Source organism: Hevea brasiliensis, chromosome 5 (genome assembly GCF_030052815.1).
Source record: "Hevea brasiliensis isolate MT/VB/25A 57/8 chromosome 5, ASM3005281v1, whole genome shotgun sequence".
Lineage (NCBI taxonomy): Eukaryota > Viridiplantae > Streptophyta > Magnoliopsida > Malpighiales > Euphorbiaceae > Hevea > Hevea brasiliensis.
Genome location: NC_079497.1, coordinates 14,331,160 through 14,355,040, shown reverse-complemented (window position 1 = coordinate 14,355,040; position 23,881 = coordinate 14,331,160). Strand labels below are relative to the sequence as shown.

At 29.6% G+C, this 23,881-nt stretch overlaps 3 protein-coding genes and 1 non-coding gene across 5 annotated transcripts; 1 reads left to right on the top strand and 3 right to left on the bottom strand.

Moving 5' to 3' along the window:
- The first annotated feature begins 3,654 nt into the window (after positions 1-3,654).
- LOC110649000 (uncharacterized) lies at positions 3,655-7,646 on the top strand. 2 transcript variants are annotated; one of them, XR_002493690.2, is made up of 6 exons: positions 3,655-4,047; positions 4,515-4,605; positions 5,724-5,899; positions 6,476-6,536; positions 6,632-6,765; positions 7,281-7,646. XR_002493690.2 is itself a non-coding variant. In XM_021803395.2 (6 exons), the coding sequence occupies exons 1-5, from the start codon at positions 3,928-3,930 to the stop codon at positions 6,646-6,648; spliced, it is 465 nt and encodes a 154-aa protein (XP_021659087.2). In that variant the 5' UTR covers positions 3,655-3,927; the 3' UTR covers positions 6,649-6,680; positions 7,281-7,646. The 2 variants fall into 2 exon arrangements, 1 of the variants encoding a protein (XP_021659087.2); XM_021803395.2 differs by having other exon boundaries at positions 6,632-6,680.
- Positions 7,647-8,486: 840 nt separating this feature from the next.
- LOC110649001 (uncharacterized) lies at positions 8,487-9,770 on the bottom strand. Its single transcript, XM_021803396.2, has 2 exons — positions 8,776-9,770; positions 8,487-8,673 (listed from the first exon to the last, which is right to left on the bottom strand). Exons 1-2 carry the CDS (start codon positions 9,107-9,109, stop codon positions 8,657-8,659), a joined length of 351 nt encoding a protein of 116 aa, XP_021659088.2. The 5' UTR covers positions 9,110-9,770; the 3' UTR covers positions 8,487-8,656.
- Positions 9,771-10,239: 469 nt separating this feature from the next.
- TRNAD-GUC (transfer RNA aspartic acid (anticodon GUC)) lies at positions 10,240-10,311 on the bottom strand. The gene has a single exon. It is a non-coding gene; the product is annotated as a tRNA-Asp (tRNA).
- A 252-nt stretch (positions 10,312-10,563) lies between these two features.
- Positions 10,564-14,215, bottom strand: LOC110648994 (rop guanine nucleotide exchange factor 7-like). Its single transcript, XM_058147072.1, has 7 exons — positions 13,626-14,215; positions 13,414-13,530; positions 13,170-13,324; positions 12,284-12,358; positions 11,915-12,205; positions 11,468-11,719; positions 10,564-11,368 (listed from the first exon to the last, which is right to left on the bottom strand). Exons 1-7 carry the CDS (start codon positions 14,074-14,076, stop codon positions 10,850-10,852), a joined length of 1,860 nt encoding a protein of 619 aa, XP_058003055.1. The 5' UTR covers positions 14,077-14,215; the 3' UTR covers positions 10,564-10,849.
- Between the last annotated feature and the right edge of the window lie 9,666 nt (positions 14,216-23,881).

The window sequence follows — 23,881 nt, the reverse complement described above, 5'->3', positions numbered from 1 at the left end:
CATTGAGGAGCCCCAATTGGTGTACTGCACTCGCATACCACCTCTTCAGGGCTCAACAACATCAAGAATACTCATTTGCCCAACATATTACCTATACGTTGTGCATGCCACAATATGTTTCTAACAAGGACATCATGCCCTTCCCCCATTTCGGGGTTACATACTCCGCTCACCCTTTCTCAAGGTGAACACACGATTGGCTTTCATCGCTTCCATCGTTTCTCACTATTTTTGCATCTTGTATGCATTACACAATCGACGGTTTCTCAAGGGAGGTATGGATTAAAATCCATCACGAGCACTGACCTTGCTCTGATACCAACTGTCACGGGGCCACTTCCTAGCTCGGACAGTAGTCCCGTGCGGCGCCTAGACTTCCACCCAATCTAGGCCAGCCTACTCGTATTCAAGGGTTTTTTTCCCTTAAAGGGGAACTCTAATATCCTTATCGAGGGTCTTTCCCGTATCTCAGCCCAATCACCGAGCCTTGATATTCATTGTAGCACGATGTCGCCCTTCATCGTGTACATCCTCCAGCATCATCCGAAAACCTAGCAACACGCATCGTTCGAAAGTAAGGCAACAAGCAACATCCAACCGTATGGCTGAACCCAAAGCCAAAGTATAATATTTGTTCCCCTATACCGAGTAACAACATTGGCCCGTATACCGAGCAGCATCGTCGGCCTTATACCGAAACCTCGGGCCTAGGAGAGACGCGCACTACAAGCCCCTCGGCCTTGTAGTGTCCATGAAGCTCCTTCTTCATGGAGACACCGAGTCCCTATCTCTCGAGAGCCCGATGCCCGCCGCCTAGTACAATGAGTACGTAGGGAGCTCACTTAGAGTCACGCCCTTGCGCCAGTGACCCCGGGGATGGTGGAGAGCTTGACACCAAATTTCGGAGACTAGCTGGGCCCGATCGTGCCCGACCGTGCTCACCCATGGCCAACTAGTCTCACCCCCCTAAAGAGCATTTGGAGCATAGTGACCTCTGGCAGGAGGAGACATCAGTATGTCTCACCCATCACACCCCCCTGGACTTTTCCATATTTATAAAAGTGTCCGCCAAACTTCTCATTCTCATCAATCGTGCCCTTATACCATCTCATAGGCCTACGGCTTGGCTGGGTTTGGCCAATCCTCACGGGGTAACAGGCTGTCCGCCTTACACCCTCCCCCCTCCAACACACACAATTTCAACTTTTATATTTTAATTTCAATTACTTTTAAATTATTTAATTATTATTTTCATTAAAATAATTTTATTTTATTAAAATGGAATTCACTGTTACAAGGTTATTAATAATCTGATCATGTTATGGTTCTCTATTTTTGGATTTTTTATTTTAATTTTTTTATTTTATTATTAAAAATATTTTTTTTTTTAATTTTTACATATATATCTTAAAATCTTTTAACATGCTGTTCAATTTTTTTTTCCCTTTTTAATTAGTTAAATCTTCTTAAGTAGGAAGGACACTTGAATCCCTTCAAAATTTAATTTAGGTGATTTATTTTTTTTTAATTTTTAAACTTTTATTTATTCAAATCACATAAGTGTTGATATAAGAATTTAAATTATTTTTTAAATATTTTTAATATTTTTTTATTTTATTTATTTTTTAATTATTTAATTATTAAATTTACTTTAAATCATTATTTTTATTTAACCAATTTTAAGATAAAATGAATTTTACTTTATAAATCTAGATTATATTAATGAAATATAAGAATTTCATATCAAAAGTATAATGAAAAAAAAATTATTGATCTATTTTAGTAATATTTTTATACAATTTTTTATATTTTCTATAAATACTATTTTAAAATAGTAAAATTTTGATTGATGCACATTTTTTATTTTTTTCTATAAATACTATTTTAAAATTATAAAATTTTGATTGACATTAATTATTATTTATTATTATTATTATTATTTATTATTATTATTATTATTATTATTATTATTATTATTATTAGTCTCATTTGATTGATAGTTTGTCAGCCAGATGTAGAATTCTCAAATGTCTTTAAAGAATTTGCCTATAGGATGAATGGTTCAAAGAGAGAATAGTTCAGAAGCATTAGAGAACACACACAAATGCAGTTTTATCAAGCCACTTCCATTCAAACCATCTCATTAATACTCATGGCTAGCTCTTCTCGACTATTCAGTTCTTATACTTATGCTCATTTGATACCTTCAGACTTCTGTGAATATATATAGATCTTCTCCTTCCTTCATGTATTGATTCTCATACGACTTTGTTCATTCAAATCCAAATAAATATAATATTTTATATTATCATAAAGCAGAGTTTAATATATTTTTAATATAAATATTTTTTATTTTATTTTATTTTATTAATATAATAAAATAAAAACATCCACAACATCGCGCAAAAGATTTTAATGCTTGTTATTAAACTAAACATCATTGATAATGAAATTATTTTTTTTAATAAACTTATAATAACAAATTCTAAATAATTAATTTTTTTTATAAAAAAATAAAAAATGTATAGACTCGAATTTAAAATATATTAAATAAATAATATATTTTTAATCATTAAATTAAATCAGATTATACAATCTTCTTTAACCTTAATAGTATCCAATAAATTTATTATATTATATATTATGAAACTAAGCAACATAATAACTTATTTTATGTATATCATTATTTATATTTCTGTGATGATAATAAATTATTATTATTTTTAGAATAAATTACAATTGAATTATATTTTAATAAAGGGATTAATTTGTTAGCAAAATAAAATATGAAAAATAAATTATTATGCAAAAGAAAAAAAATAGTGTAAGTTTTGGTATACTTGATTATAAATTATCCTTTAATAAAATAACAATAGCAAAGGCCCCATAAATTTTGTAGATTCCGGTTGGTATTATCCACTAGGGGTACTCGTGGCAGTAAATCGTTGGGACTCATATGTAGGCCCCACTCGGTCAGCTGATTGTTACACTTGGCAAAAATCTACCGACCGTACGAAAATTCAGTGGGTGAAATTATAATTATTCTACCTAAAGTAAAAGTAAATTTATTTAATTTTTTTTAAAAAGAAAATTATCTAATTTTTATATTTTATAATAATAAAATAATACTAATTTTGTTAATTATAATTTATAATAATATTTAGTTTAAACTAAATTATTTTTACATTAATTTAAGTAATTACTTTATTAAAAATAAAATATTATTTTATATAAAGTTTATTACTTTTATGATTTTATTATTATATAAATTTATTTTAATAATTATTTTATTTTTTATTTATTATTAAATTAATTATTATTAAATTATTTAAATGATAATTAGTAATAAAATAAAATGTATTTATAAAGATAAGTAATTATCTATAGAATTAAATTTAATTTATTAAAAAATTTTAATTAAGAAATTTAATTTAATTATAAAAAAATTAATTTATTAATAATTAAATTTATCATAAATGAATTTTGATTTAATAGTGTCGAGTGGATTTTAAAATCTGAATCGGATGTTAAAAAAAATCTTAAAATAAAAAAAAAAAATCTCAAAATAAGAGGAAAATGACGGGGACAACAACAGAAAAAAAAATATATTATTATTATTATTTTTTCCTTATAAAATGGTGTGCAGCAGTTTCGTTTCTCTCTACACAAAAACCAAACGCTCCTTCTTCACGTGTCTATCTCTCGCTTTTTCTGTTTCCTTCGGCTTCTTTCTTCCTCCATCATCATCATTTTCTTCTTCCCCTCTTCCTATTCATTTCATTCTTAAGCTCTGTTTATTTCTAGGCCAGAACTTGCAACGTATATCAACCTCTCTTTTATCTTTGACGGGTTGGTATTGGTATTTGAGTTCAGTGTATTTACAAATATTCTTTGCAAGAGAAATAGAGGTTTAAGGAAGGGTGAGAAATGGAGGGAAAGCAGTTGGCCTCGTCTTCTTCCTTCACTTCTGAACTTTTTGGCTCCACCTCCAAGGATTCTACATCTTCAACTGGGATTTTTGGCTCTATATTCGCACCTCCTTCTAAGGTATTAATTTTCTTTGAATCTTTAAGGCTTGAATCTTTTTTTTCTTCTTCAAAGAAAAGAAAATTATGGCATTCATGTGATGTTGGCGGGATATTCTACATTTCTTGACTTTTAATTTTAATAGAGGTGAATTCTTTGTCTATGAATTCTATAAATCACTTGTCCTGTTTAGGGGTTTAATGCGATTAAGATTCCATTTCTGTATTTTTTATGTTATTCTTTTGATTGCTGTTGACTATTGAGGTTTATCTGCTTGTTGGTTAAATACTGATAAGAGCAGTTGACGATAAGTCTGACAATGAGGCCTGACATGATTTTAATAAGTTCTAAGAATGGATAGCTACCCATTTTTTTAATTCTCTTCAACCACCCATAGGCAACTTGTTTTTGTGATATGAGAGAGAGAGAGAGAGAGAGAGAGAGAGAGATTTATTTGTTTGCAATTTATCACTTTGATGTTGGTTCAGGTGCTGGGGAGAGGTTTACTACGATCTGAAGTCTTTGGAAATAAACAAGATTCTGCAAATGAAGCTTGGAACACCAAACCTGGAGCTCCAGGTTTGAATAATAGATATAGATTAAATACCTTTTTATGTTTCCTTATAGCTTTATTGACATTTATAACATAATTTTACTGTTTCATTCACTATTATCCTAATTATTTTTGAAGGGAGCTTATTCTTGTGTTCTCAACCGCAATTGAATTAGTGACTAAGGTTGTTTAAAGCATCATTAGATATGTTGAAAGTAGTTAGAAAAAGTTGTTTATTATTTTAGTGTTATTATGGTTAAAACATAAATTTAATATTTAATTAATTTTTAATAGTAAAGTAAAGTAAAGGTAGCAATAAGTCTTTTTAGTCTCATTTTGTTTGGGGAGAAAGGTATGGTAGAGATAGTTTAGTAATCTTATGTTGTTTGGGTGGAAGGTATGTGCAAGTGAGGTTAAGTGTTTTTTTTTTTTTTTTTTTTTTTGTGAATATTAAGTGTAATATCTTTTTGTAGAGGAATATGTTTTAAAGTATGAAATTTTAAAATTTATAAAGTATAACTCGGAGAATAAAGTATTCTTTACCAGAACTTCCAAAACTCTCAAAACTCGCCAATTTGTGGTGTTAAAAAAATGATAGCTTTGGAGGCTTTGAAAACCTTTAAAAACCCATGAATAATCTTCTATCTTTTTGAAAAAAATCTTCCTCTCAAACAAGTGATCCATGTAACCATTGTTTTTTTTTTTTTTTTTTTAGTTTTTATGTACCCTTACTTTAAAAATTCATACTTAATCCTTACTTTACGTCCAAAATCTTGCTCCCAAACAAAGTTCACTAATATTGTATGCCACCTTTATTTTTGTAATTAAAATTTTCAGCACAAGGTAGTGCTAATCCACTCATTGAAGCCCAAAGGGCTTTTGCATGAAGGGGTGTAATAGGGAATGCATCGTAGAATGAAACCAACTCTTAAAGCTTTGGCATGAAGGGCATGTTACGGAGCATGTTATATCACGACTTTTATTGTTAGAAATTTAAGTTTATAGGTTGGGATGTATTTTAATAACTATGTTATTATATATTATGCTGTTTTAATCAGTAGTTCAGCTTAAACCTATGATCTTTACCCAATTTTCATCTCCATTAACACCTTGATTCATCTGAGTCGTCCTGTTGTATTTTCAGATGACACTTCTAAAAGCAACAAGGGTGAAGGTCAGAACATGCCAAGTAGAGATGTAAGTTCCCTTTATCAGGAACAAAGAGTACAACCATGCCATCTGAGTTCGTCAATCTATTATGGTGGTCAAGACATCTATCATCATCCCCAGAATAGCCAGAGCTCTAGTATGACCTCAATGGTGAGTTTAAATTAGTGCAAAACTATATATATATATATATATATATATATATATATATATTTTTTTTTTTTCCTTGAAGCTCCCCGTATGCACAGCACAATTCATCTTATTTGAATGCCAAACTAGAAATCTACTCTGTTTTTCCTCGTAAGAAACTATGAAATGAAATTATAGTTTGGTGAGGCTTTTTTTTTTTTTTTTTGTTTCCTTTCCTTTTCAAATATGTGATTTGAGATGCAAAACTTTTCTCATCTAGCAGTAGAGAAGAGGTTTCATCAATCATATTGTTTTTTTTTTTTTTTCCTCTGAAAATCATATTGTATTTAGGAGTTTAGTTTAGTTTAGTTTAGTTTAACATCAGGGTAAATATAGGGATGAAAGATTTAAATTTGATTGAATGAACTAGGTGGACTCTTCCTTGTATTTCTGCACAAATCCTGTTTTGTTCCGCTGGACAAGAGGAAATATTGGATGCATCATTAGTGTTGGTCTGCTATGCATCATCATATCATTATTAGCTTGCAGTCTAAAAACTGAGTAATTTTTTGATAATTGCTATTTCTATTCTCTCATCAGTTCAACAAAGATGGGGCAGAAGATGACTCTGGAAGTGCTTCAAGAGGAAACTGGTGGCAGGGTACGATTATGTGATTATGATATAACACCATGGATAGGACTTCAGAGAAATTTCCGTACTTCACTGACATCTTTGTTTATTTTTTCCCCCTTCAGGGTCTCTCTACTACTAAAATGTCACCTGCCATGACATATGATCACCTAGGTATTTATTTCTTAAAAGACGCCTGGGAGTAGATATTTTTCAAAGGGGTTTGAGACTTCCTTTTTCTTTTTTATATATGCCTAAGGTATAAACATGCTCGAGCTTCATATGTATGATGATGCTCCCACCTCTTCGGTTGGCTTTCTTTTAGTTATAGAGATCATATAGGTTAAAAGACTTTATTGAGTTCATGCCATTGTTGGGACTGCCATGTACTTCATAATATTTGTTCTTTGAATTATTGATGATTAACTTTATAATGATCTCTTGCCATATACATTGGTCGGAGTTTCCTAGTTTTTGCAATGAGTTGGGCTTTTTGAGGTGTGATGGAATAGAAACTGGTACGCCTATGCCTCGAAGATTTTAATGCTCTGTTTCTGTTGAATCACATAACTGGCTATGATTATTAACAGTTAGAAGAAAACGTAATTGAAGTTATCTGATTTGAAGCCACAAGCAGCTGCATGAATCCCATTGGACATTATTTTGCTATTTGTGTATTACATAGTTTTTTTCTTTTGAAAAAAAATGGTCTGTCACGTTCTCTTTTTTCCCTTCTTTCATCCTAGGTCCTCATAACAACTTATTGCTTTGCAGGTAATAGATAAAATGGGGCAGCACCTCAGTTTACCTTTCTTTACGTGGAAGATGTGAAGTAGCAGGCAGACCATAGCAGATGGGCGGTTTTCCTTCATCTAAATGTATACTTGTATGAAAAATTAACATGCCTGTATTTTTTTTTTTTTTAACATAAAAGATGTTTGGTTTAGGAGCTTGTAAGGATGGATACATTGCATGCACTCCCTCTTCTCACCCTTATCTTACCTAAAACTGTAAATATGAACAAGTTTAAATTTTGGATAGATTTGTTCTGCCTCTAAAATCCCCCTTTGCAGTGAACTTTGTGGTCACTCTGGAAACTGTAAGGTTGGTTCAAAGAATCCGAAATTGAAAGATTTCCAATTGAGTTTCTTATATATAGGACGAACTTCCATTATCAGGATAGAGCATAAAGATTCTTTCACATGATCCTCACTTCCTCAGTTTGTTTCTGGAAATTCAAATGCATAATTTTTCTTGGATTTCTATTATCTTTTGACTTTGACAAAAGTACCCTGTCTCGCGAAGCTACTAATGCGACGATGATATTTTAATCCGAGTCTTATGAGGCTCGTTTTCTTGTGAACATTGGAAGCCATGTAGATGATATTTTGTGAGTGGTCAAAACATTTTGGTCACTGGGATGCATGGATATTCAAGAAAGCTCCTGGTCGACATCGTCACGAAGTCTTACCTCATCTTAGGGCCTCGTTCCAGTAACTGGTTCGGACTTGCAGACAGTCTTCGTGGGCGTGGTCCCGTGTCAGAATTATCTTGCACTGTGTTTTCGCGTTCAAACAGTCCTGTCAATGTCTTATCGTGAGTTTGACATCAAATGCCCTGCTTGCTTTGTATTCCCTATCAGAAATGTGATCCACAGATTTGATGCAGTCCTTTTCCATGGTCGTGTGGGACGATGCCTTTCAAAAGTTGGAGAAAGGCTCGGCAGTTGAAGAAGATTTCTAAGCCGTGCGCAAAAGATCCTGCAGACATACTTTTAGTAAAGCTGAATCTGATTGCGATATTCTTCCATTTGAATGTTGCCGACACATACTAAAGTATTTGTGGTTTGGAACACCGAGTTCTAAGCTAGTTAACTGTTAGATTTTTCAAGGATAATTAATGAGATGTGGTTTCATGGTACTGGAGTTATTTTTAAGGTTTCTTGAAGATATTATAAGTGCAGGGAATATTAAAAAGATCGGCAGATAAAGTTGCTGAACATTTATTCAGGATGGATACATTCAAGCTGCTTGCATTTTATTAAAAAGAGAAGACTAGTACAATCTAGTTGCTAGTTGCTACTAGCCTCTTCACATGTGGCTACCAGCATTCAAGTACTTCATTTTGGGCTTATTCTGCAGGATATCCAATCATGGAAGTGTATAAGCTGCAAAAAAAAAAAACCAGCAATTGTGAGCTTAGCTGAATAGTGATCTATAGGTAGAAATGAATGACCATAAATAATTGAGGAAGCATAAATGCTACCAACCTCCACACTTGTAACCCACGGGACGGTTAGGAATGTTGCATCGCTTGGGGATGGTAATGGCAATTTCAGGCTTGATTCCAGATTCCTTGGCAGTGTTTGAAAGCATCACAGCACAAAGACAGCTTGGGTTCTGGCCAATACTCTTCACCTGAAGGCAGCAGCTATCTGACACAGCAGCATTCTCATTTTGTGCTGCCTCTGCACAAGGAGCTAACTTAAGTGCTTCCTTATCTGGAGAAGATTTTCCACATTCTCCAGCCCCTTGAACCCCTCCAGCAATGCTCACAAGCACAAACAAGCCCAAAAGGCAGAACAACTTTAGTGAAGCCTCCATTTATGTGTAATATAAGAATCCTCTCTGCTAATTTGGGATGCAAAAACTCTCCCTCTATGGACAGCTTTTATACTGTAAGAAGAGCGACGAAGGCGCTTGCAACTTCTGCCCACTAATTATAATGGAGGTAGCACTAACGAAACAAATAAGAGACGCACATATATTGTTGCAGCACTTGCTTTAGCAAATTTGCAGTTGGCATCATTTACTACTTCTTTGCCTTATCAAGGTTGGTGTCTCCACTAAAATATCATCCTGTTCTTTCCAATTATAAACAGATGTTATCCTCTCAGTGAGGATCTGTATTTTAAAAGAGTTCAATATCCAGCCATCACAGTTGTTCTTTAAAACTCCATTGCCATAAACAGAAACAGACAGCTTCTTCCAATAAAGCTTCCATTTTGTGAGGAGACGTGTAACCAACTTTGAGCCAACCACCACAGACCTCGCGCTGTTCAGAAAATATTTGGGATTTGGCTACGTTGGGCTCTTGTAATGCCAAGCTATTCATTTCAAGCATAGATGAGTAACTGGGGGAGGTGTATGAGTAACTGGGGGAGGTGTTAGATGTCTTCTATAATTACTTTAATTTTAATTTATTTTATCTTTATTTTAAATAATTTATCATTGAATTAGACGTAAGCAATTCATTTAATATTAGTTACCAATAAAATAATACTTACTTTATAAAAAATAAAGTTACCATAAAAATTCACAAGTAAAAATATGACGTAACAATTATGTATTGCTCAAAGTGTAAAGCACTCAAAATATTTAAAAGCGTAGTTTGCAGGGAAGCCATTCTGTTAGCTGTTATGCTCACACACAACTTCAAGGAACAGACATGCTCCTTATCATTCGTTGGTGGTAATTCAAGCTCTTCAAGGGAAATCACCCCAGCTGATATTCAGACAGTTATTGAGGATGTACACTGCCTTGCAAGGCAGCTGAATTCAGTCTCTTTATTCTACTGTAAAACGAACTGGGAATTCAGCAGTCCACTCCTATGAATTAGGCCTTGGCCTAGCCCAACGCACTAACCTCATAGATTTTTTTTCCCTGAAAGGAACCTGGCAATCATATTTTGAGGAAATGGAAAAGAAAAAATATCGTTAAAAAAATATCAACTTCGCCGTTGCCGGGGATCGAACCCGGGTCGCCCGCGTGACAGGCGGGAATACTCACCACTATACTACAACGACCGACTTATGAAACGCATTGCCTTATGGCTAAATTACATAGATTGTGAGTCACTGATTTCGCTAATTGCAAAATATCTTTCTGACATCGTATCAATGATTTGAAGTTTTTTTTTTTTTTTGAGCTAACATGATTTGAAGTTATGTGAATAGAAGTGGGAAAGAAAAAAAAAATTGCAAAACCAGGGAATCGGGGCAACAAATTTAACTTGTTTTATATTTATCTTTATGTCTACGGCACTATTCTATGAGGCGTGGGCACTTGGTCTAGTGCTATGATTATCGCTTAGGGTGCGAGACGTCCCGAGTTCAATTCTCGGAATGCCCCAACAAACAGATTCATATGAATATTTTCTAACCTTTTTCTGCCTTTTTCTGTTTTCTGGACAGTGCTAAGTTGAAATGAGAAATTTTTTATATGAATGTGAAGCAATCAACTCATTATCATAACAGACACCTCGTTACAAAGATCTAAAATCAACTTCCTACATGAAAAGCCAGCCTAATTCATCATATACATCAGATGATCCACTCTCGAAGCTCATTCCCCCACAACTAAATCTTCTACTGGAGAACCAATTGAGCTGACTGCTTCTTTTATAAAATCAAAAGATTCAACTCCACTTTGAGATGCTGATGCTTTTCGAGTTGTGTAATCTGTTCCTTCAGCTGGATTGTGACAATCCTTGCTGTTTCTATCAATACTGAGATAATCTGTCAGCACCTTCTTCACTCCCAAACCTCGCTGCTGAGGAATTTTGCTGCTAGTCATGAATGGAGATCTGTCACCCTTTGCAGGGCTAACTAGATGCCCTGGTGAAAAGCTAGGTGTGGCGTATGCTGTTTTGTATGGACTGCCCGAGACTGGAACCGAATATGGAATTGAAACACTTTTTGGAGCAATCACACTAACTTTAGAGATTGATGAGAATTGATCTGCATGCTTAGTCAAATGACTCAAATCATCCACATAAAGCAGATCATCCATCCGTGCTACAACATTGAATGCCAAGCTCTCCAAAACTCTTGAGTAGCTCTCCAAAATGGACTTCCCAACATCCTATATGACAGTAAAACTTGATTGCTTGATCATGACATTCAAATTGAAAGCTATTCATGAGAATAAAATTTTTGAATAAGATAAGAAATGCAAACTAACCTTGTTATGCTGTATTTTGCTCATATCTAAAGTTGTCTGTGGAAGGCCAGGGAACCGCTGCTTCAAGTAAAGCAGAAGGCTCTCTGCTCGATCAGCCAGCAATTCTCTCTCCTCTGCGTCAGTCATCAGCTCCTTTACTAATTCCCATGATGACTTTGAACTGAACCGAGTTGCATTACTAGCAGGTTTAGAGTTGATTCTTTTGCGCCACGCATAGATCGAGGCCTCCACTCTATTCGCCAGTTCTATAGCCTGATGTTACATGGACAAGTCAAGGCAATCAAGCAGACATTCTGAAGAAAACTGATCTGATGAAATATACCGATAAATGAGGTCCCCTAAGCTGGCTTTTCCATTCTGAAAACAAGGCCAGGACAATAACGAATTTTAACAACCATCTTTTTTGTAATTGTAACACCATTCACACAATGAGGATGCAATTCATACCTTTGGAAGGGCCTCTAAGTATGATTCAGGGACTTCCATATCAGCTAAAGCAATGCTATTGATAGCCATTGCAGCTTTCAATATTTGGTTTGCACAATCACGTTTGTGCTGCAACTGCTTTCTTGAATTTTCATGGAGGCCACAAGGAGGGACCCAAGGTACTGGTAGCCACCACTTTTCCTCTTGGCGCTGAAAGGTTCTTCGGAAAGATGATGACCCATCAGCATCCAAGGCTAAGATCCCTTGGTCAACATACCAGAACTCTGCATTGTCAAAGCTATCAAATATCTCCTGCAAAAAGAAAATGTATCATAACTGACTTATAGTAATTTAGCATTTTATGAACTAAGTAATGATAGTGAATCTTACAAGAAGCATGTTATCTAATTTGTGCAGAGCTGGAAGGTTTATGTAGAGATCTGACTGTGGTCTGCAAGTCATGACCTGAATCACAGCGTAAAAAGCCAACAACATTCAAGAAATCATTCATCTATTTGAGCTCAGAAAGGATAAAACTTTTTCTTCTGCTCGTTGCCAGAAATATTTTCACTATTCATAATCATTCCTGAGTCATAAGAAGGAATAGTTACTTTTTGAACATTTGTGGGAATAAACAGGCTCCATGTTATACATAGGGTTTCCAATTATTACTGCTATCAATTGAACAATCTTAGAACTTGGATTACTTAATTCTTTCTATTTTTCACCAGCACTTTGCAATGTTTTCCTCCATTTGTCCTAGGTGGCCGCCTGAGACCTAGGAATAATGAATTTGCATTTTGCAGTAAAATTTCAAAAAAATCAACAGGCCAACTCAATTTGCATATTTGATACTCAGATTTGCTAGCATTAAACATAAAGATTATTCCATGCAATGTAATGGTTGGCCACAATGGGGTGCTAATAAAAAGAAACAGCACTTTGAAGGATTATCAATTGAACAATCTTAGAACTTTGATTACTCAATTATTTCTATTTTCACCAGCACTTTGCAATGTTTTCCTCCATTTGTCCTAGGTGGCCGCCTAAGACCTAGAAATAATGAATTTGCATTTTGCAGTAAAATTTAAAATAAATCAACAGGCCAACTCAATTGGCATATTTGATACTCAGATTTGCTAGCAATAAACATAAAGATTATTCCATGCAATGTAATGGTTGGCCACAATGGGGCGTTAATGAAAAGAAACAGTACTTTGAAGGATTACATTCTAAAAATTAATGTGCCAACACACAGGCAAGCATAGAGGTATACCTCAAGCTTACTTCCATCTGGAAATGTCTGCCAAGAGGGTATCAACTCAACAATGTGATCGCTCACACAGAGAAGCCATTCCATCTCTCTTCGCCACATTGCTTTCTTCTCAGGAGGTAGAGGCTCTAACCTCCATAGTTGGCCAAAGAGGGTAGCTACATGTATAAAACCATTACTGATTAATATGAAAAACAATTCCTTGACAAATCAACGAGTCAAACAATCAAATAGAAAATGTAGATACCAGATAGATTAGTAATGGCATTTGAAATAGCCAATGCTGTGCAAACTCCATTCCCGCAGCCTGACATGTCTTCTCCAAGAAGCAATTTGGAAAACCTTTCCTTCATCATCTCAATCTCTATAACCCCATAAAACCAGAGTCATATCATCAAACATGTTAACATGAACTTCAAAATACATAATACGAGTGTAGAAGAAGGAAGGAATTAACACCTGAAATTGAAGACCCCTTTTTCTCTAACTTCATATCGTCCAAATGTAGATTCTCTCCTTCCTCAGTAGCACCATTGCTACTTGTGCAATCAGGTACTTCTTGTTTCTGTATAGGCCAACCCAATGAAGGAGGTGAAGATGACTCCTCTTCAGAGCTACTATGGCTCTGCGTCAAAAAATCAGAGCTTGAACTGCTCTCTCTACCCTTTTCTTCAATCAAATTCCCAAATGTCCGCACTTCACCTCCATTTTCATCGAAGGTTTCATTTATCTCTTGAATACCTTCTTTATTCTTCTCAATAAAACCCTCCATTGTCACTACCATACCCGTAAACTGTAAGCTTTTCAAGAAAATCCCATTTGAGAATGGAGCTTTGTTATATAAGTTCCACAGAGATTTTGAGAACCCAAGACCAAATAGAGAAAATTGTGTTTGGGGCTGTTGGAGCATCTAAGCTTGTCTAATGGAACACAAAGCTTAAGAAGGTAATGTTGCTGTTCATGCTGTCGGGTAGTTTCTTTCTTCTTGTTGGGTGAAAGCTCTATCCATTCCACAGGTTCTCAACCATGTCTACTTTGCGTGGGGCAAAAGGGAGACCACCCCAAAAAAAAAAAAGAAAAAAAAAAATTCCTTTTCCTCTTTTTTTATTTAAAAATTGCTGGTACGAATTTGGAAAGGGACTTCACATTCTTTAATTCTCATATCATGTGATTGTGAGGGAGTGAAGCTAGTATTTAATTTTTTTTTTTTTAATTTGTAATCACATAGTTCTTGAAACTTAATGATGTTAACAGATTAATTTATTCAAATTAACCATTAATTTTATTAATTTTATTAACTTATTTTTCATTTAAAATAATTTAAACTCTGTTTATTTCATATAAAATATTTTTAAAAAATATCGTTTATATTTTTAATATTTTAAACACTTAAAAAAATATCAAGAATCGATTATATTTTTCATATTATATCCTCTTTTCTCATAGACTATAAAATGATTAATTATTTATTTTTTTCTTATTCTATATATTTTATTTCTATAAATTATTTATTTTTATTTATTTTATTTTTATTTTATGTGTATATGTTATTGTATTTTATATGTTATTGTTTATTATTGCTCTTGTTTTTTTCTTTGGTTTTTTAATTCTATTTCTAAATAGAATAAAAAAATTCTATTTATATTCAAATTATAAATATATTTTTTTTTAATTTTCAATTTAAAATTTCATTTTTAAGTAAAATTACTTTTCCTTTTGAAAAGACTAAGTTATTTTCTATTTTATAAATTTTAATAATCTTATTAAAATATGAAAACCCTTACATATATATAATATAAATACTATTATTAATTTAATATTTCAATTAAATGATAAAAAATATTTTTATAAAATATATTTTTATTATAATCAAAAGATAACATTTTAGATTTACTTTTTTAATCTGTAAACACTAAATACTAATTTAAAATCCGTTACTCAACAAAGCTAACTATTTGAGTTTTTCTAACAATTAAATTAAATTAAATTATGCTTATTATTTAACAAAAAATTAAATTAGTTCCTCATGAATGATTAGTTATCGAATGTTATCAAATCAGAATTCAAATCTCACCAATATAATTTTCTCTTCCACGTCCAAAAAAATTATTGAGTATTACAAATGAGTAACATGTACCCAAAACTACGTGTAAATGAATCAAATAGATGGATAAGTAGAAAGAAAATTGCCATAGAAAAGGCGCGTGACCTGGTTGAGGTTTGCAAGTTCGTCGAGTGTGTTTAGATATTGATTTTTTGAGATTTCATATCTAATGTAGAGTGTACGTGTGTGTAAATTATATATGAATAAGGATTTTATTAAAATTGTTATAATTTTAATAATAATTTATTTTTATTATTAATTTATATGTGTATGTATTTTATTTAAAAAAACATGTATAAAAGAGAAACCAATATGAAAAAAATACCTGTACTTAAAACAAGGACTATGAAAAAGAAGAAGGAACCAACAAACAATGCAAGCAAAATAGAAGCATTTGCATTTCTTGTAACTAACAGTACACCACAAGGACATTAGAGTTGCAGTTGACATTATAAAACAACAACAACAACACAATTTCTTTAGCATCTGTAAATGTCCACAATGACAATCTCCTTTTTCTTTTTAGCTTTCCTTGCAAGGCTTTTTTTAACAAGTTTTATACAGAAATTCCTCAGTAGAATCGTGCACAATGATTTTGCCGGTTGTTCCAACTGAAACCTTCGAACGGCAACCACCGGTCGGGTTGGTGTTGACTGCTAATTAATATGAAAACCCATCAAGGGAAAGGGAAAAGCTTACACCAAATACTTCATGTCCAAGCTCCGCTAAGTAAAAGCTACGCCATTTCACTTTTATTTTAAAAGGTAATTTATTATTTGATTTTTGATTTTTAATTGATATTATGATTTAGTTTTATATTTTAAAAATTAAATAATTAAGTCACCCATTTATATTTTCATCTATTTACGTAAGTGAAAAGATAAATATATCATTTATTCAATTATAGAAAATTTATTATTTGATTCCTGAATTTTAGCTAATATTAAAATTTAATCCCCATAATTTAAAAATTGAACAATTTAATTCCTATATTTGATCATTGCTGAAATTATTAAAACTGTCCTATTAAACACAACTAAGAAAAGCAACTCATATTTGGACGATAAATTTTTACTAAATAAATAATTAAATCAAAATATTAATATTTTTAGTAGAAGGTTAAATAATGAAGAATTAAATGTTCGTATAAATTTTAATGGGTAATTATTAATCTAGTAACTCAAAATTAATATTCAACTAATTATGAGAGTATAAATTTTAATAAGATGAAAAATGAATATAGTCTCTTTAAGTATTAAACAACATTAGTAAGTTAAAAATTACATGATAATAATTATTTTTTTATTAATTTCTTACCAAATGTCTCATTAATTATTAAACTAAACTTAAAATTTTCATTAAAAAAATACTTTTTTATGAGAAAAAAAAATTTTAATTTTATGAACCTCTTATATAAACATTGATGTGATGGATTGAAAAATATAGGTTTTGAACATTTTCAATTTTATTTTAGAAAATTATGAATTTTCTTAAATATAAAATTATAATTTTGAAAGTTAAAAAGAATTCCATTATCTTATAAAATTTTTTACCAAACGGGGTGCCCTGTAGACAAGACAGAATAATGGGCATGGTGTTCCCAGGCCATTGACCCATTGACCAGAGAATTGAACAATCAAAACAATAAGTCAAAATGGTTGGGCCCGACTGAGCCTGAATGTAAGAAAAAAAAATGAACCTGATCCATATGTAGCTTAGCCCATGGTTGGATAATTTAATATATCATAAAATATGATAACTTTTATTTTATAATTTAAAAAATATTTTTAATCAATTAAAAAATATATAAAAATTTTAATTATTACTTATCTTAAATATTATGATATCAATTTTTTTAATTTAAAATTTAATGTGCAATTCATTATCTCTAAAATGTAATTTAAAATATTTTTTTTTATCAAAATGGTTTTAAATTGTATCCACAATAATTATAACTACTTGTACCCTTATAACAAATATGTAAGTATCAAAATTTGTATTCAAATAAGTAATATGTCTTTAGTTACTGAATAAAATTAAACTAGACAACTAAAAATATGTTTATATTTTCATAACCTTGCAAAAAAAAATATGTTGATTTTATAAATTTTTTTATAACCTATGTGTTGGCTTTTTTTTTTAAGGAGTATATGCTGGCTTATTATTGCTCCAATTTGAGTAATTTTGGTATAGCTCATTCTTAATTTCATTATATCTTAGTGAACTAATTGTGCTATTAACTTTGTTGCATAACTATTCATTTTTTTTAAATTAAAATGAATTTATGTAAACTTTTGATAGCTTTGACTATTTTATGGTACATTTAATTTTAGGGACAGATACTACTGTTTAAGTTCTTATGCACTATTTTGATTGTTAAGAGTATAAAAGAGCCAACTTTTTTTCTATGTTTCAACAAAATCTTAATTTGAATAGCATAACTTAAGTGTACACATACATTGATCTTTCAATTTATTGCGTTAAAGTAGGTATATCATACTGCCTTGAAAATTCTTATGTTTCAAAACTTAATAATTAAAAAAAATTCAATTCTTTTAGTTTTTAAAAAAAATAAAAATTGTGCTAAAAATAATATAACTATTTGAGAATATGGTATCTATGGAACTACAATGCAGACCACTTTGCAATGGTCAACCCTTAAAGCGAGACACATCATGAGCTGTGTGTGCACACATTCACGTGTTGATGATTATCTGCGTAGTTTATTTGGGTTTGAGCTCTGTGAAAAAGCTTGGCTTAGTTTTAGCCTTCCGATTGCTATTATTGTCCTCTGTTTTGTGGTTTCTTGTGCAGCCTTTTATGGGGTAGGCACGGTAGAATAGTGCTTTTATAGCGGAGACACAGAGGATGGTGGTGGCAAGATGATAGTTGTTTTCTTCTTCTTTAGCTAGGGTTTTTATGTTTTAGGCTCGTGGGTTTTTCTATTAAGTTTTGGGCTTGGATCTAGTTGGGCCTTATACTTTTTGCTTCTCTAGGATATTATTTTTACTCGAGCCTTTTTAAATAATGAATATTTCTATCTTTTCAAAAAAAAAAAAAACATATAAATTCTTTTCTTACAAATATTGTTTTTTAAAAAAAAAAAGAATATTATTCTTAAATGTAAGTTAGAAAACAAACATTTTTTTTGAAATCAGTTGGCTCACTTGTTATTCACTTACTCCCTTCCCTCGTTTCCTTCTCTTCTCTTCTTTCTCTCTTAAACTCTCCCTCTTCATCTCTTCAAATCTTATTCTTTTGTCTTCTATTGGATATTGAGTTCTTTGTTCTTTTTTTTTTTTCATTTTCATTTCTATGTTTTGATTTGTTTTCTCCTTTTTCTTTGCATTTTCAATTGCGTTTTTGCTTGTTCAAAAACTTTGACCATAGTATTTTGTCTTCTTCATATTGATTATGATGTCAATGTGGGTGAGGTAATGCAAGCAAAACTTAAAGGAAAAAAAATTATTTTTTGCTTCCTAAGCCTATGAATATTTGCCTCCTTCTGGGTAGCTCCCTTCCCTTGTATTTCTTCAAATATGAGACATGGAAGCAATGGTAGATTTAAGGGGGCTAGCAAGGGCCATGGCCCCCCTAACAAAAAAAATTTTCTAAGGACCTATGTTTGTATGAATTAATGATGCCCCCTTAAATGGATTGATGTTGCCCCCTAGATTAGATTATATTTTTTTTTTTCTTTTTTTTAATATTCAAATGCAATTATTCTTTAAAATCTTAGGCCTATTTTATAATTCCAATTCATAATTAAATAAACTTTTCAGCCCATTAAAATAACCAGCCCATCCAAGTTAACAATTTCATTCTACTTTTTTATTTTCATTCTATTCTATGATTAAAATTGATAATTTCATTTAATAGGGCATTTATTAAGTTTTGATATTTAGTATAGATAGATGGAAATTTGATAAAATTTTTTATTAATTTTTAAGTAATTTTGTATTATTTTTGTAATTGTATTTATGTGCAAATTGTGAATTTATAAAATTTTTTATACAATTTTAAGTTTCACTTTTGTAGTCATGTGTATGTTTAAATTGCGAACTAATAAAATTTTAAGTTAGTAAAATGAAGACATTAACATTATAAGCAAAAATAAAATAAAATAAAACTATCAATGTGTGTTTTATGAAAAGTATGAAATTTGCTCTGATCGAGAGAGTGCGGATAATTATCGATATTAGTTTTTGTATTGAGCCTAGAGTTGCGTCCACGAAGATGGTTTAAGCCATTTTGTCTTGGCTTCTCCTTATTTTATATATTCTTCATTTTACTTTTTTATTTTCGATATAGAACGCTAATACTCTCCCCTCAAATGCGATGGGACAGGACTTAAATTTTTTTAGGTCCAGTTGTTACTTAAATAGTATGTGGTGGTCCATCTAGAGTTTGGCTTCTTCTTTGTCGCTTTGACTATAAGTCTAGTTCTTTTGCAAGCCTATGGATCCACCTAGTTCTAGTTCATTGCGGTATTGCCCATCATACTTTTTTTTTTTCCTAGCTCACGAATTGTGGCCTGCTATGATACCATGTGAAATTTGCTCTGATCCAAGGAGTGCGGATGACTATCGGCATTGGTTTTTGTATTAAGTTTAGAGTTGCTTGTACCAAAATAGTTTAAGCCAATCTGACTTGGCTTTTAAGTATCAAAATAAAAAGGTAGATTCCCCCAACTTTTTTTTTTTAACTTATGAACTTAACTTATAAATTCAAGAATTATTATAGACAAATAAGTCAATTTATTTTTAAAATTTATAAATTAAGACAAATATCATCTGATTTTAATTAAAAGTGACTACTTAATTTTTAGAAGGAGAATAAAATTATAAGATTTTTACATCTTTAATGTCAAATTTTGATTCTGCCACTACGTCGGGAGTTCATTGTTTCTCCCTTACGTAATCATCACCACCAACAGCAAAAGACTCATCTTTTAATTACTAAGAATGAGTTTCCTCTCATGTGGTATATAACACTTGCCTCATGTTTCATTTGTTGAGAAACCTCATCTATCTTTAACTTCAATTGAAAAAAGTGCAATTCCAATGTGATTTCTCTTCAAGACAATATTATTGCTTTTTCAATTACGGTGATTATTCTTTATTCTTTGAAATAAGAAGAACATTGGAGAAAAGAGAAGGGGACAATGGCAAGAAACAAACAGAGAAAAAAAGTATATTTTTTAATTAATAATAATAAAATAATAAAATAAAGTTAAATTCCACATTAGCATTATTTTTTTATTCAATTGCCTTTAAGCACACGCACTTACAATAGTCGCTTATAAGGTGAAATTATATTTTAATTATTATAAAATTATTTATAATATATAAATATATGAAGGGGATATTGAGTTTATAAAAAAATATCTTTTATGATTTATATTATTTATAAAAATATTAATAAAAAAAAGTATCTACAGTGTATTTATTACTAATAATATACATTAATAAAATTGAGTTCAAATCAATTTGTCACGAATTACCTTAGCAACAATGTAATATAAGCAATGTAATATAAGCAATGAAAAGTTGTTTTATACAAATTCGTTATTAATAATTTTTACCAATAATATCAACACTAAATCTATAAATAATTTTAATTTTTAATATTACTATAATTAATACAAATTAAAAATTTAATATTATTTTAGTAGTAATTCAACTTACACCGATAATTATATTATAATTATATATTCTTAATTTTATAAGTATCATTAATTCATTAAAATTATTTAATTTATTATAATAAAATTAATAAATAATTTTAAACGCCAAGTTTCACTTTTACTAATTTATTAATTTTTTTAATTTTTCTCAATATTTATAAATTTATAATATTAAATTATATATTTGTAATTAAAAAAATAACTATTTATAACATTATTATAAAATTATTATTAAAATTAATTATTTAATTAAATAAAATTTTATACTTATATCATTAAATATGAATTTCTAATTCTATTCAATGTCAAATATTTTATTTATTATAAATTTGTAACTTTTTAAAAAATATATATTAATAATGGATAAATTTTTACATTTAAATAATTTTTTTTAATATGACCCAAGCCTAATTAACTTTGGCATATAATATATATTTTTTCTTTAATCATTATATTTTTGTGTGTCTTTTTTTTTTCAATGGGCAAAATCTAGTTTTTGTATGTAACAAGTGTCATTTTTATAAGGGTTGTTGCATATGAATGTGATCACTGGAATTCTATTATTATTGCAAAATCAATTGAAAATATGGACGCGAGTAGGGTACTTAAGAAAATCACCTTAATTAATTACTCGAATTTGAACTTGAACTTGATTGATATTCTCAATACTTAAATCTGTTCCAAATTCAATTAAAATTTATTTTTAACTATCTAAACTCATCTCAAACCTGATTATTTTCACTCAAACCTGATTATTTTCAAAGCAGTTTGATTTTATATATTTTTAATTAATTATCTACATAATTTTTTCTATTAATAATTTATATTGTAAAAATTTAATAATTCTATAAAATATCTAAATTCTGTTTATTTAAAATATACTATATAAAAATTTATAATTATTATTATAAAAAAACATATATTTTATGTTTAATTAATTATTTATATAAATAGATTCGAGTAACAGATATCTAATATACAAAACCTGAATTTAATCCAAACCCAACATAGATATTATTTCTCAAACTCAATTATATACTACGTAAAACTATCTTATTAGGGTTTAGTTAGATTGGATATCCACAAATACTCGACCTATAGCTACCCTAAATGAAACTGATATCCTTAAAAATTCATTAATATTAATATAAGCTAAAATAAATTGATTTTTTGTTCCTTATGTTTAATATTGATACATCCAATAATATTTGGGATGATTAATATAATTTTTATATAAAAATGTGCATTTTAAATATGATTGTATGAGAATTTAATTTATTTAAAATATATATTTTATGTTTAATTAATTATTTATATAAACAGATTCGAGTAACAGATATCTAATATACAAAACCTGAATTTAATTCAAACCCAACATAGGTATTATTTCTCAAACCCGATTATATACTACGCAAAACTATCTTATTAGGGTTTAGTTAGATTGGATATCCACAAATACTCGACCTGTTGCTACCCTAAATGAACTGATATCGTTACAAATTTATTAATATTAATATAAACTAAAATAGATTGATTTTCTGTTCCTTTTGTTTAATATTGATGCATCCAATAATATTTGAGATGATTAATATAATTTTTATCTAAAAATGTGCATTTTAAATATGATTGTATGAGAATTTAATTTTCTTGGGTCTACTTAATTTAAATGTAGATTAATTATAATTTATTAGTATCTTTATATACGTGAACATATTTTTAATTTTTTAATTTATTAGTCAATCTTAACTAAATTTTTGGTTTTGAATATGAGATTTATAAGGAAACTTAATTATATTTTTTTTTATATATTTATATAAAAAGTTATTCTCCTTTAAGTTATTATATTTTAAATTTTTAAAATATAATAAAAAAGAGAGAAGATATGAAAAAAAAATAATTTAATTACTTGAATGTATTATTATATAATTAATTATTAAGAAATAGTTAAAAAGGCATGATTAGATTTAGATTTATATTTAAATTTTAATCCATAATGTATTTATTATATATATAATATAATTTATAATTTAAAAAATAAAAATATTTATTAAATATATTAAATAATTTATATATTAAATAAGTTTTAAAATTATTTACATTCAACAATGTGACAAATAAAATTTCAAATTATCAATATGATGAAAGTGAAAATTTTTGTATTAATAATACATTAAACTATAAAATATATTTTAAAAATTATTTTCTTTAATTTTATAAAAATTTTTCTTTCACATTAATCCTTCCATCCATTCTCATTATCATTATGCAAATTAATATTATTTTAAATTATAAAAAATAAAATTTATATTAATTAAATTTATTATTTTTCTAAAAAGTAAAATAACAAAATTTAATTCAATAAAATAATTTATTTTAATTTTTAAATATTTTCACCATCTATATTTTAAAAAACTTATAATTTCATTTTTTCATTATATTACATTAATTTTTTTATTATATTACATTTAAATTTATAATTAAATTAATATTATACGTAAACAATATAATTCACTAAAAATGTTAATTTTTATATTGATAAATATTTTGATTTATATAATTAATTAAAATGACATTAAATTAATATTTAATTTAAATAATTAAATATAATATTTATAATATTATATTATATAAAAAATTATATAAAAAATCAAAATTCACGTTTGAAGAAAAAATTAGTAAATTTAAAAAGTGCCACAGTCCATAGGTTTTTAAAAGGATATGAAATGTAATAAACTAAAATACATAAATTTAAAAGTGAAAAAATGCATTTGTCATATATCAATTACTAAAAGCTATAATTGAATATGATGATGGAGATGACAAATTTTTTTACTTTTTGACGTTAAGTGATGAATAAGTCGCACACAGACAATCATGATAGCCCATGTGTTTCCGCACTATGGACGGGTTATGGTGGCGATCTCG

Bases quoted from the DNA above. Each gene is read 5' to 3' on its own strand.
- LOC110648994 (XM_058147072.1), bottom strand. From the start codon at position 14,076: ATGCTCCAACAGCCCCAAACACAATTTTCTCTATTTGGTCTTGGGTTC. The intron at 13,325-13,413 runs GTATCTACATTT...TTATACATGTAG, and splicing joins TGCCATTACTAATCTATCTG to CTACCCTCTTTGGCCAACTA. The intron at 12,206-12,283 runs GTAAGATTCACT...TTCTTTTTGCAG, and splicing joins AATTAGATAACATGCTTCTT to GAGATATTTGATAGCTTTGA.
- LOC110649001 (XM_021803396.2), bottom strand. From the start codon at position 9,109: ATGGAGGCTTCACTAAAGTTGTTCTGCCTTTTGGGCTTGTTTGTGCTT.
- LOC110649000 (XM_021803395.2), top strand. From the start codon at position 3,928: ATGGAGGGAAAGCAGTTGGCCTCGTCTTCTTCCTTCACTTCTGAACTT. The intron at 4,606-5,723 runs GTTTGAATAATA...TTGTATTTTCAG, and splicing joins CACCAAACCTGGAGCTCCAG to ATGACACTTCTAAAAGCAAC. The intron at 5,900-6,475 runs GTGAGTTTAAAT...TTCTCTCATCAG, and splicing joins GCTCTAGTATGACCTCAATG to TTCAACAAAGATGGGGCAGA.